This window comes from Podarcis erhardii, assembly GCF_964252035.2.
Source record: "Podarcis erhardii genome assembly, chromosome: 7".
Lineage (NCBI taxonomy): Eukaryota > Metazoa > Chordata > Lepidosauria > Squamata > Lacertidae > Podarcis > Podarcis erhardii.
In genome coordinates this window covers 69,868,590-69,881,943 of record NC_138511.1, presented here as the reverse complement: position 1 = coordinate 69,881,943, position 13,354 = coordinate 69,868,590, and the positions used below count along the sequence as shown (strand labels likewise).

At 42.1% G+C, this 13,354-nt stretch overlaps 2 protein-coding genes across 12 annotated transcripts in view; one reads left to right on the top strand and one right to left on the bottom strand.

The window, feature by feature from the left end:
* The window catches only part of LOC309346140 (putative transmembrane protein 244), a 50,031-nt gene extending 47,727 nt beyond the window's left edge, over positions 1-2,304 (bottom strand). Inside the window, exon 1 of the mRNA XM_081869858.1 lies at positions 2,068-2,304. The gene's annotated coding sequence lies outside the window, so the exon portion shown is untranslated. The remainder of the gene's footprint in view (positions 1-2,067) is intronic.
* Positions 1,112-13,354, top strand: part of LOC309345631 (lethal(3)malignant brain tumor-like protein 4) — a 57,882-nt gene continuing 45,639 nt past the window's right edge. For 4 of the 11 annotated variants that reach the window (XM_081868850.1, XM_081868846.1, XM_081868851.1 and 1 more), the window contains exon 1: positions 1,112-1,321. In XM_081868850.1, the coding sequence (XP_081724976.1) occupies positions 1,145-1,321 (177 nt within the window). In that variant the 5' untranslated portion in view covers positions 1,112-1,144. Of the gene's footprint in view, positions 1,405-1,710; positions 1,730-13,354 lie in introns of those variants that run through there. The other 7 variants (XM_081868853.1, XM_081868856.1, XM_081868855.1 and 4 more) reach the window with 7 other exon arrangements.

The following is a 13,354-nucleotide window of genomic DNA, read 5'->3' as shown; positions in this document are numbered from 1 at the left end:
AAAAATCTTTTCATTGGGGGAAAATATTGTTATTGTTTTAGCATTCAGACATAACTGAGCAATAAAGTGTTCCCAATTATGGAGGTAAACAACTTGAACAAATGGCAAGATAACAAAAATACCATGCATTAAAAGTGGCAAGACAATCATGACCGCATGACAAGACTTATTGAATCATAAAAGCTGCTGTAGATGCAAAAACAGCCTTGGGTGCAAATTTGGTAAGGGGCGTTGGATGTGAACACATAAACCCTGCAGGTTATTTTCTTCATTATCAAATCCCAACCCTTTTAAAAGACAAGTAATACATCAGAACTCACAAGTGTAACTGTATGACATGCATGTGGATACGATACCAGGGGAAAGAGGTCTAAACCAATCCTGTTGCCACATTAAAAAACTGAAAAAGGAGCTGCTGTTCTTGAAAGCAGGGATGTCGAACCTGCAACCAGAGCCGGCCTGCTCGTGAAGCAGCTGCTTCAGGCGGCAGAATCCCATGGGCTGGGGTCACACAGAGGCGGCTTCCGTGAGATCTTGCGGATCTCTTGCATAGGTGCCCATTCCTTGGGGCCCTGGGTGCCGCAAAACTCCCCATGAAGGAGCTGGGCATTAACAATTTCAGTGCCAGGGCCATGCACGGTGCATGGCACCCACGACCCCAGGCACCCACGGTCGCGGGGCCAAGCCGGCACTCCTGATCTCTTGCAAGATTTCATGTAGCTTGCATGAGATCTCACCAGATCTCTGCCAGACCTCCCCTGAAAGCTGCCGCCTCATGACCCCAGTAAGTGAGGCTTAGGCAGGACGGGGCGATGGCACCTTCCCGTTTTGCCTCAGGCGGCCAAACAGGACGAGGCACCCCTGTGTGGGTCACCCCCCCCTCTCAACTCAAGATGCTGTTGGACTCCCAACTCCCATGAGCCCCAGCCAGCATGACCATGGGGCAGGAAGGATGGGAGCTGTAGGTCAGCAACATCCTATGGGCCAGAATCCCCATACCCACAAGATTCAAGGGGTGTGTGTGTGTGTGTGTGTGTGTGTGTGTGTGTGTGTGTTTGTGTCGCAACTTGTGTCACGCAAAAAAAACTCCCCTCCCAAGTCGCCTGCCAAAAACATCCCCCTGCCGCCCCCCAGGAGCCGGCCGATGCGCGCGCTCCCGCCTGAGCCTCGCGCCCCTCCCACCCTCATCCTCTCGCTCGCGCGCCCCGCCGCCTCCACTCCGGGCCTCAATCCCTCAGGTTCCCTCACAAACCGGCCGGAACGGCCCGCGCCGCCCCAGTTATTACGCGCATGCGCCTTGGCCGCTCCGAGCACCGCTCCGGTAAGGGAAGAGTGGAGAGGGGGGGGGGCGGGTGAAGAATTGTTGTGGGAGTTTAAAGGAGAAGAGTCCAGCGAGGGGAGGAGGTGAGTAGGGAAAAGAGATGGGGAGTGCGGGGGGGGGGGCGCCAGGAAGGAAAGAGCGGAGGCTCTCAACCCCTCTTTGTACTTCGAATTCAGTTTGGGGGGGGGAATGGAATGAGACGGGAGAAAAAGAGGATTACTTTGTGCATGGGGGGGGGCGGGCGGGGGCCTTCCTCTTTTGTCGTCGTCGTCCCCGCCGCTTCGCGTGCGCTGCACACACCGTTAGGCGGCGCTTCCTCCCGCCATTTTGAGAAGAAAGTGAGGAGGAGGAAGGGGGGGTCTGTCCCATTAAGTGCGCTCAACACCCCCCCCAAATCGGAGTGAGTGGGTAGGTAAATGAGCGAGCGACGGAGTGGAGGCTCCCAACCCCCCACCTCCACCCGGGACTCTGTGGCCTCCTCGGACACCGCCGGGCTCCCCAAGTCCTGTGGGGAAGTTTGAGGAGGATGCCAAGTTGTCTTTCCTTCCAGCTCGCCACCCCCCCTCCCGGCCACCCGCCGCATCTTCCTTCTTTCCCATCCCATAATTTCTGCTTTGTGCTTGGGTGGGTGGGTGAGGTTTCCCCTCTCTCCCCTCCCCACCACCTCCCTCTCCCCACCCCACAACCACCCAAAAACAAAAACAAAGGTCTTGATGGGTGGCTGTGTTAGGCTTACCCTTGCTTACCTGCGAGTAAGTCCCATTGGAGTCCCCGGAGGTTGTTTTTGTTCATTTAAAGTTGAGAGATGTCTAATGTTTCACAGTCAGGCAACAGCAAATGTCCGGTGGCATCTTCAAAGACTTATTGTGACAGGAGGTTTTGTTTACCCCTCCATCCCACCCCCCACCCCCGTATTTGCCTGATGTGTAAAAAAATTATGGAGAGAAAACTATTATGTGGGGGGGGTGAGAGAGAGTGTCTTATTCCTGGCTATTCCTGTGGTATGGAACTGTTGCAAACTGTGACCCCAGGAAGCTGCCAATATTCCTGGTCAGATTATAGTGTCTGTTGATCTTGAATTGAAACCTGGGGCCTTCTACACGCAGCACTTGTGCTTTCGCTGAGCAGTGCTCCATCTCCTCCTACTTGCACGGATAATAATGCATATATGGCACAAACAGCCACAGGGCTATTAGGAGGGGAGTCTTACATGCCCTCTAGACCAAATTGCTGCTCGCTGTAGGAAATCCAGAGTTAGAGCATCCCAATCAGAGGGCAATCCAGTCTTGAAGATCTCCAGTGAGGAGAGCTGCCCACTCCTCCATGTAATTAGTTCCATTATCCGACTATTTTTACCATTAAGAAGTTTCTCCTAATGGGTAATTGAAATCTATCCTTCTGTAACTTAAGCCCATTAGATCTACTCCTTCTGAAGAGCAGAGAACAAGTCTTTGTCCTCTTTTACACGACAGCCTTTTAAGTATTTGAAAAGTGCTATCATTTTCTCCCTCCATCTTCTCTTTTTTAGGCTCAACAGTTTCTTCAACCTTTCCTCACAGGAGTTGTTTTCTCCAGTGCAATGTCCAGGACTGAATACAGTTCTTCCGATGGGATCTGACTAGTGCAGAGGTGTACAGAAAAAATGTAAACCGTGGGGCCAAACTGCAGAGCTCAAAAGTATACATGTCACATATTGTACCTCTGGCATTTAATGGTCCTATTGTTTACATTTTTTTCCTTTACACCTGTATATATGTATGTCTGCTAGCTGAGAATGGCAATTGATGAAATAAGTTCTGGGCCACAAAAGCTTATGTCATAATAAACCTGTTGGTCTTTAAAGTGTCACAGGACTCCCCATTGTTCACAACAAAGTGTATACTCTCTAGGGAGCTGTAGCCAATTCTGCATGGCTCTTTGATTAGTGTACAGTACTATGAAACATGGTTTTAAACAAGGGGTTGTCTTTTTCACATACTACATTATATGTACCCTTAAAGCATTTTAGATTTACAGCAAAAAATATAATATATAATTTGTCCTTGAAGATGTCTCAGATGTGGATCCTGGCTGGCCAGCTGCAACAGTCTGTACTAATGCCACTGTGCACTTCTGAATTTCAGGAAAGGATAAGCAATGCATCCCTCATCCCCATCTCCTCTGCTGATAGGCCAGATAATTCCACAGAAAGGTCGCATTAATGCAGGATCTGAAGTAATGGGTGCAAATTTCACCAACTAACTTAATATGTAGTCATATACAAGTCACTATCTCTTAGCCCCCTTCCTGCAATATGATTATATGACTGGTGTACTTTACAAGGCTATTGTAAAGATTACTGAGAAAATATATTCTAAGCACTTTGAGTGCTTAATCCTGTCTTGGCAGGATTATTGACTTTTGGTGGAAGAAGTCAATAATCTTCAGCAGGCTCTGCTGAAACCATTGTAGTCCCTTTGGGAGTTAATATATAGCAGAATAAAACCTCTAATTGTACCTTTACACTCCCTAAGTGTACATTCAAAATGAATTACATTAAAGCAGGAGATAGGCCAGGAAAGCTGTTTTCTTTCTTGCAAAGATCTTTAGTAAGAATTTTAGAACTATATGTTTTCAGCCAAAATCATACTATGTTTTGAAATACTTGACCATGTTCCAGTATAGAGCTTCTGTGAATCAAATCCTTAATTTCTATGGGGCTTAACTGCTCATACATGTGCATTTGCATTGTGGCCATTTCCTCTTAAGGAGCCTCAATTGGCACTCTTTGGCAAGTAGTTACAGGGCTATGACAAAAATCAGGTGTAACTAAACTTTTCTTGAACTTCACTCTCATCCTGTAGAAATCATTCTTGCAATGAATGGGTTTACATGCATGCAGAAGTTCTAGTGTGGTGAAATAATTGTATAAGAATTAGAGTTGCAAGGGATAATAGCAGGTAGAGAGATGTATACAGGGAAATAGTAAGGAGCAAAGGCCATTCTATAGCAGGACATTATTCCCACCCTTCAATGCCTCTTGTTTCTGCCCATGTGAATGGCCTGTGCTAACAGAATCAGTACAGTAAATTGATTTTGCTGGTAGAATTGCCTGTTTGTGTATTTCCTGATTCTGTGGGAAGGGGTGGGGTGGGGGAATACAGTGTTCCTTGTGGCCTATGGCACAAAGAGCCCTGCTGGATCAGGCCAAAGGTCCATCTAGTCCAGAATCCTGTTCACACTGGCCAACCAGATGTTTATGAGAAGCCCATAAACAGGACCTAAGTGTGACAACACACTCTTTTTTGTGATGCCCAGCTACTGATATTCCAGGGCATACTGCAGAAAATTTGATTTCAGAATTAAGATAAAAACTTTTTCACTTGTAGGATGGGCTCAATAGTACATGTGTAGGAGGAGCCTGTGTTGCAAGTTGGTGCAGGTAGCTACAATTTAGAAAAGTTAGTTGCAGAGTTCTCTGGATGGGGCCATGGATTGATTAGACACTAGTCTGATAAAAGTTTGGTTATTAAACTATAGCTATGTTAAGTCCCCCCCTCCCCCATGTATTGATGGTAGGAAGCATGTTCCTAGAATCCATGTTCATAGTGAAATACGCAGGTTACCTTCCGACCATGGTTTCAGATCATAGTTGGTGAGCTTAGTTGGGTTTGAATGTACAAACAAGTCAGAATTAAGCTAAACAAATAATAGTTTAGCGTTCTGTCTAAAACAAGTTACTATGTATCTGCGTGTTCAGTCAGCACATCGTAATGTGGTCATCCTTTGTTCATATCCCTCACATAGTATGCTGTATGATAATTTCATCATTTCAGATTATTTCCCACCTATACAGTTATTTTGGAGACGTTAGAAGTATAGTTTCAGTGTTTGTTGGTTTTTTTGTCAGTGAATTATTCTTGAGAATAATGGATTTTTTTATTTTGTAGCATATTTGTCAAACATTAGAAGAATGGAATACTGGACTGTGTAGTACAGGGATGGGGAGCCTGCATCCTCCATTATTTCTGACATCAGCCATGTTGGCTGGGGTTGATGTGAGTCCAACAGTGTATAGGGGGCCACAGGTTTCCTTCCTACCCCTACTGCAAAAGCTGAAAGACAGAGGCTGCAATCCTTATACACACTTACCTGGGAGGAGGTCTCATTTAACTTCTGAGTAGACTTACTTTGGATTGTGCTGTATGGCTTTGGCCCTTTATGTGCTTATCTGGAAATAAGCTCCATTGAGCAGCAGTTAAACTTATTTCCCAGTTAACATGCATAGGATAGAATGGAAAGAGAGATGAGGCTTTGTGTTCAATTTCTAATGTAACATTATACTGCTATTGTATCAGCACCTTCAAGTTATTCATAATCAAAAATGGAAAAGTATACAGTGGTGGAAACTGTTACCTGATAATGGGCATTTGTGATAAACAACTCATACTTCCTGTCAGGTTAACTTTTTTCTCTTATCTATCTTTTATGCTTTTTCTGATGATGTGACTAGGAAAAACCATGTTTCATCTGTTGATGGGCAATGGAAGGTTTAATATGTACAAATCATAAATTATCAAAAGAATGGCCTTGGAACCTAGTGAGAGAGTTCTAGCAAAATAATTACATGTATAACTCAAAAGAGATGGGTATGTGGGTGAAACTAAAAGTTATTGCCAGTAAAGGAGTGCCAGTTTTCCCTCAGAAATGAATTGGATGAACAACCAACATATATATGTGGACATCATTGAACTGAGTAATTTCTCAATCTACAAATGTTTCCTTCCAAAACTGACTACTTGTAAAATATGATTTTTGTAAAATATAGATATGGTTTCTATATTTGAAGCTCCAAAGAATTCCAGTATAAATTGTCAAAGTGCATATTGCTTTTCATTTGCTCTGATTAGCAGGAATCTCTTGCTTTATGAATGATATTATCTTTTATTGCCGAAGTAAATGACAGTGTTAATTTTAATGGGATGTACATGAGAGCACATTACATTCAGTTGTTATCATGGAGAGCACATTACATTCAGTTGTTATCATGGACAATAAGCATATTTCTCACTTAAATGTATTTTACCAGGTTACATTATTAAGGCTACTGTAGTAGCTGGTTATTTTACTCATTTCTCTATGACGAGATAAAGATATTGTCATTACTGGTGGCTGGGAAGTTGGTTTTTGGTTCAGTAGACTCAGAAAGGGCTTCCAGGTAGCCTGAAGTAGCTCAACCTATCATAAGCGACATGATTGTCAGTAGTTATATTGGGTCAGAAAGACCTTCAGACCTAGGGGTAGAGCAAAGAACTTTGTTCCCTTACTCAAAATTGTACAATTGAGCTTTGGATAAAGAGTTATAATGACCTTCCAAGCTTAGAATTATTTTAAGTGTACTGAATATAAGGTTATTTTAGCACATCAGATGAAATAATAAGAGAATGTGGTGCTCAACTATATATTAACTCATGGTTTTAGTTTTTGGTGTAGCATAGCCCAATCCTATAACTGAGTTTTGTGCACCTAATCTCATTGATTTTAGTGGGCTATGACATGCCTAATTCTGCACTCTTACGTTCTTATTGTCCGGAAAGAAACATACTTTTGTGTTACTAACTTGCTTTCAAATTAAAACCTGTCTGTTTCTGAAGTATGTTAAAACAAAACAAATTCCTTCCAGTAGCACCTTAAAGACCAACTAAGTCAGTTCTTGGTATGAGCTTTCGTGTGCATGCACACTTCTTCAGATACACTGGAAGTATGTTAGTAAGTGAAAGTCATCTCTTAACCTTAATGTTTGATCACTTCTGATAAGGTAGACAAACAAGTTTGGTGCGCATCAAAGAATACTATTAAATTTCAGCATTTTAATTATGTGATATTAAAATGTCAAGGGCAGTGAAATATGCATATAGTAATGCATATATTTCTACCAACAGAAGTCCTGTAATATTTCCAAAATAACAATTGCTCTTAGGTTTGCAACTTAATCACACTTCCTCCTGTCGCAAACTATGTTTATACACTGTTCACATTTTGTTCTTAAAATTCCCAAACTCTGTTCCACTTCTATCCAAACCATTAAAAGTTGGTTAAGTTCTATCCTTAACTGCTGATCAGCTGCCATGGAATCTTTAGCTCCTTACACACATACTTTTTGTTTAACCTTTCTAGACTTTACATCCTTATGCTACAGGATGATGGTTTTTATCTGGCTGATTTGTATCCCAATAATCTTTTAGCCATGATAAAAGTGTTAATGTCTAAATTGGAGATGGCAGGTTTTTTAGGGTATTTTCTGTTGGCATTTGTAGTTTTCACTAAAATCAGGAAGTGTCCCTTCATTAAGGCGCCTTGTAAATATTACCTGGTTGTGACAGCTGCTTAAAACACAAGTTTCAGGAATAAGCCAATACTTTTGTAATAATTTTTGTGGTAATAAAACAATGTTAAGGGAATTACTGTTGATTGAAACACTGATCATCATAACCAACTGGCCATTCTCTTAACTTACATTTTAACCTGCAGTTGGCAAAGATGAAATGATTGTGACCAGAGTGAAATAATAATTGTGTGAAGCTGGTTAATTCTGGATTACTTGATTACTTCTTCCCAATACCACTGATTAAATTTCCATAATGCATATGACTAGGCTTCTCATTCACACCTAATTCCCACAACCACCTTTGTCATATTACCGGTAATTGTGTGCCATCCAATGTACACTGTATGCATTGACTGTAAGGGCTTGAAAAGTCCCATGTAGATTTGTATACAAAAAGCCAATGCTTACATCAGAAATGGGGAACCCTTTTCAATCTGAGGGGCATATTCATTTGTATGAAACCTTCTGGGGTCACATGCCAGTGGTGGGCACAGGTAGAAGCAAAAGTGGTCTGTCACTTTTACTTTTGTACCGTTCGGCTACATTCCAGCCATGTCAAAGTCAAAGTTTTACACCCATACAACACACATCTCTCCATTCTTCATTCATTATAACAGTTCAAACACATTACAGGCCAGATAAAAACATTTAAGAAGGTGCATAGCAGGACTAGAAAGGGTGTGGGGTGGGTGGGTTCATGGCCTAGGGAGAGTCTTGAGGGCCAGATAGGTCTGGAAGACTGCAATTGACCCCCAGGACTGAGGTTCCCCACCTCTGTTTTACAGGGTTGGTCAGATGCAGTTTGTGTCCGAACAACTACTTCTGCATGTGTTTATAACATGCAGTTTATATAACGTGTTTATAACGTTTAGCATAAGTGTGAGTATGACTATCATAATGGAAAAGCTTGTGAGTCATTCTGTTAGCAAACTGAGTATTGTAGGTATTATCTCCTTTTTCAGCAGTGAAAATAAGGTTATGATGTGTTGCCTTTCTAGTGGCAAACTGAAAAAATTGGCTGCACTATCAGTTCTTCTTTTATCACTGCACCGTGCCCTGGTCACCGAGTATATTTTTCTTCACTGATATTCCCATTTTTAGGAAGTGGAGGTTGTGGGGTACAGAAAAAAGGATGACTAGAATAGAACAGAAAAAGAATTTATGCAGGTCTTTATTGAAAAGAAAGGTATTTTCAGATCATAAGTTCAAACAGGCAGTCTGCTACTAGATAAACAATATAAACAACCCTACTGAGGCATTTGAGAAGAAAGCATGTTGTTTGCAAGCAAGGTAGCCATCAAAGGTTTCTATTTCTGGCTTGAGGCAAACTCTTTATTCGGGGTAGGGGCAGCTGACTTTAAAATGCCTGCTATTTGCATTGGAGCAAAATGTTGATCCCTATCTTTGTGAAAGAGAAGGATGCAAAAGGAAAATAATAGAAACAAGATCAATTGTGACATGCTGGAAATTCTGTAGCATACAGAGAGCATTTTATAGTTTTTTTAAAAGGAGAATAGACCCATTAAATCTCATTAAATATATCTTCATCTTTCAAGCAGCAGGCTGTTGTCTCTAAAGAAAGATTGTTCCTTCACAATACTGTATTCTGTTATAGATGTTGCAGGCTTCATTTCAATATATTGTCCTTGACAGAAACTCCATGATAACCTTTTCTGCAAAACATGGAGAGGTCATGACCTTGACTATATTCAGTGGCTACCATTGCATAAAAATGATGTATTACCATAGTTAGAGATATGGCTTGTCAATGTGGAAAAAGTATGTTACTATTATTATATTACATTGCAGTATCCCCTTATATGCCACCTTGGCTGTTAGCCCAGATCAGGGGTCAGCAAACTTTTTCAGCAGGGGGCCGGTCCATTGTCCCTCAGACCTTGTGGGGGGCCGGACTATATTTTTTGGGGGGGAGGATGAACGAATTCCTATGCCCTACAAATAACCCAGAGATGCATTTTAAATAAAAGCACACATTCTACTCATGTAAAAACACCAGGCAGGCCGCACAAATAACCCAGAGATGCATTTTAAATAAAAGCACACATTCTACTCATGTAAAAACACCAGGCAGGCCCTACAAATAACCCAGAGATGCATTTTAAATAAAAGGACACATTCTACTCATGTAAAAACACGCTGATTCCTGGACCATGTGCAGGCCGGATTTAGAAGACGATTGGGCCGGATCTGGCCCCCGGGCCTTAGTTTGCCTATCCATGGCCTAGATCATCAAAGCCTTCTGCCATAAGAATTCCCCCCCCCCCGATGTTCTTGTTACTAGTTAGGTAAAGGTAAAGGTACCCCTGCCCGTATGGGCCAGTCTTGACAGACTCTAAGGTTGTGCGCTCATCTCACTCTAGAGGCCGGGAGCCAGCGCTGTCCGCAGACACTTCCAGGTCACGCGGCCAGCGTGACAAGCTGCATCTGGCGAGCCAGCGCAGCACACGGAACGCCGTTTACCTTCCCGCTAGTAAGCGGTCCCTATTTATCTACTTGCACCCGGGGGTGCTTTCGAACTGCTAGGATGGCAGGCACTGGGACCGAGCGACAGGAGCGCACCCCGCCGTGGGGATTCGAACCGCCGACCTTTCGATCGGCAAGCCCTAGGCGCTGAGGCTTTTACCCACAGCGCCACCCGCGTCCCTCTATGTTATTAGTTAAGATACTACAAATAAAAGCGGGAAATCACTCCATCATTACTTTGCATGTTTCTTCAAAAGTTTCTCTTCAGACCACCTTTGACAGTACAGGAAGTTCCCGAATTGATGGTGATGCCACTAAGTCTCTTTTTATCAATGTATGTAGCATGAGCTGGCAACATTGTACAGTACTGATCCTAGGAAAACTTTGCCCACTGAGCTGGCATAGAGCTACTGCAAGAGAGTTGATAGGAAGCCTTCATTGTTTGATCTGCTTCTAACAATTTGTGCATGTAATGTTAAAATAATGTAAAAGGAGAGCTTCCTGTGGGAAATGGCTGACTCCCATACGACTGGACCCCAGCTGTGCCGGTAATTCAGGGCTGATATGGGGGTAATTAGCCCTGGCAGACTCCCCAGATTGGGGGAGGACTGTTTCGTAGACCCGCAGATTGTCCGAGAATGCCGACTTGCATCAAGGTGCAAGTGGCAGGACACTGGGTTGCAGAGCACGGTACGGCCGGCACTCTCCGATGCCATTCTCATAGCCCGGAATAACTGTTTGACAGATTATGCATTAAGATATATCCTTAGATACTATCAGCACATGGAGGAATATAATATTGGCCATTAGATGGGCTTGTGGTTTGACTAAGTATGCCAACTGTTTTGTAAGTTTGGATTATGTTGTATAATGAGCAGTTAGTAATACAGTTAGTAATACAGGTGGCAACAATTTTGCTCACTTCCAGTTGATGCTCAATCCCTGATGCGTGGGTCCTTTTGTAAGAGAGCATAATGGGAGCATAATGGGAGTGTGTGAAGTGGGGATGGAGCACAATGGGGCAGGGTGGACTTATGTGTGCTTTGCTAACGTGTGCGATGGCCAGGAACAGAACCCCTGCATGAAACTGTCACCACAGGTGTTTTCCTGTTGTTTTGTTGAATATAAGATACACTATGCCCATCAAGGGCAGTCAGAAACAGACTTCTGCATGTGAATTGCCATTTCAGATCAGAATTGATGTACATGAGGAGTTCACATATCATATGGTACACCACTGAACAGATGGCCAACTGTTAACTTAGAGGAAAGACCTTCAAAGTGTTGACAACTTGTACAGTACTGTATTTTAATGTGAGAGATGCTTATGCTTCCCCTACCCATAGAACTAGGTATATTGTATAAATGTTGTTTTATAATAGCACAATATAATGGTATTGCCATTGTAAATCAAAGGCTAGTGTTTCATTCATTTATTTAAAAGATTTAAATCTGTGGCTAGGTCAGTCTTCCCTAGGTAAGGCCATGGTTGCAAAACCAGCCCAAGCAACCTCCATCACTTGCATCTCCCTAGACAGTGCTGGGTCCAGGAGCATTCCCTGACCCTGAATGTGTACCTGACCATTAAGAAAAAAAGGACAGCATCTAGGGAAGTTAGATAATACAATTTCTCCAAATGCAGCCCATAGGTTAAGGTGATGTGGACACAGAAGTGAATATCAAGGCTGAGACACAAGGCAAAGGACAAGAATGAGGCAGAGTGAGGAACAGTGTATGAGCTGTACCTTGTGAGTGACTTTTTTGGAGAGACAAGGGACTAGAAAGCATTTAACAGCTGTAACAGTATTTATGCAGTGTTTATTTATGAGCTATAAACTGTTAAATTAGGTAACAGTTAAATGCAGAATTTGAGTGTTCTAAAATTTTGTAGTTTTCTAAGTTTAAAAGCAACAGCAATTACTCAGGTGCTGGAATCTTTGCAAATAACTTGTGAGGAAGGGTTTGCTTGGTGGTGGCATTGACTGTTCATATGACTTTGGTCTATAATTAACAAGTCTAAAGTGTTTATTTTACTTTTTTAATAATGTACAAATCTCTTAGATGAATTCACATCTCAAGTTAGTGTGAAATTAAAAAAAAACCCTACAGACTATAACATGTTTTCATGTACATTAAAGAAAACATTTAGGTTTGCACTATTGAAGTGGATTAAAGCACTCTGGCACAACAAGCTGGCCTAGAAAATACAGAATGACAATCAGTTGACAGGAAGCAGTATAACCTACACACAAACCAAAGCTCAATAAACAGCAGGCGTCATATAATCTCTTTGCTAGCTTAGTGCAAACAAACTAGGATGAATGTGTAATCAACAGATAGTCTGGAAGTGACCCTAAAGACTGCCTCAGGATGGAGTGTGATGCCTTCAGATGCCATTGCTGGAGGTGGTACTTGCTAGAAGCCTTAGACTTATTAAGGAGTTTTTTGCTGTGACTGTTTTAACTGTTTGTCCACAAAGGAGTTAATCAGAGAGTTCACTATAGCAGCTTGAATCATAAATGATTCTTCAAGGCAACCGACTTACTGCCTCTCAAAAGGTTTCCTTTATTAAATCAAATGGCATGAAGTTCTGCCAATGGATTGTTTTGTCTTGTATTGTTTTTTTAAAAGAACCATACAAATGAAATAGCAGTGTGATTTCCCCAGAGCAATTTGTTTTCACTGGTTATGGGTTGAACTGAATTGACTGTCAATATTTTCCTGCCTAGATTAGTCTAGCATAGTTTTGAGGAGGAAAATGGTTAAAAATTCTCTGCAAAGATATTTTTTTTTTTTTGTAACCTTCATTGTTAAATGTTAGAAGTATTACATAATTTAATGTATTTTTTGTGGAACAGCTATGTAATTATTAAAGTAATCCAGCAAAAGTTCCCATTATGTTATAGAATTGGAGGGCCTTTATTCTGCAGCATGAAACAGCTGTTAGGGGGAAGTGAATAAAAATATAGCTGGAACTCCTGTGGGCTCCCCACATGACAATTATCCGTGAGCTATAAAATTGAAGTTTGTGCAAATATACACAAGTTCTTGCTTTGTTTATTCAAAAATATGAAATAGAGACCAGTATATCCATAATTCCCATACTCTTCCCATCCCTATTTATAGTTGGAGGCATATCTGAAAAGAATCTTAAGAGTAGTGTTCACTGTTACGCAAAGTAG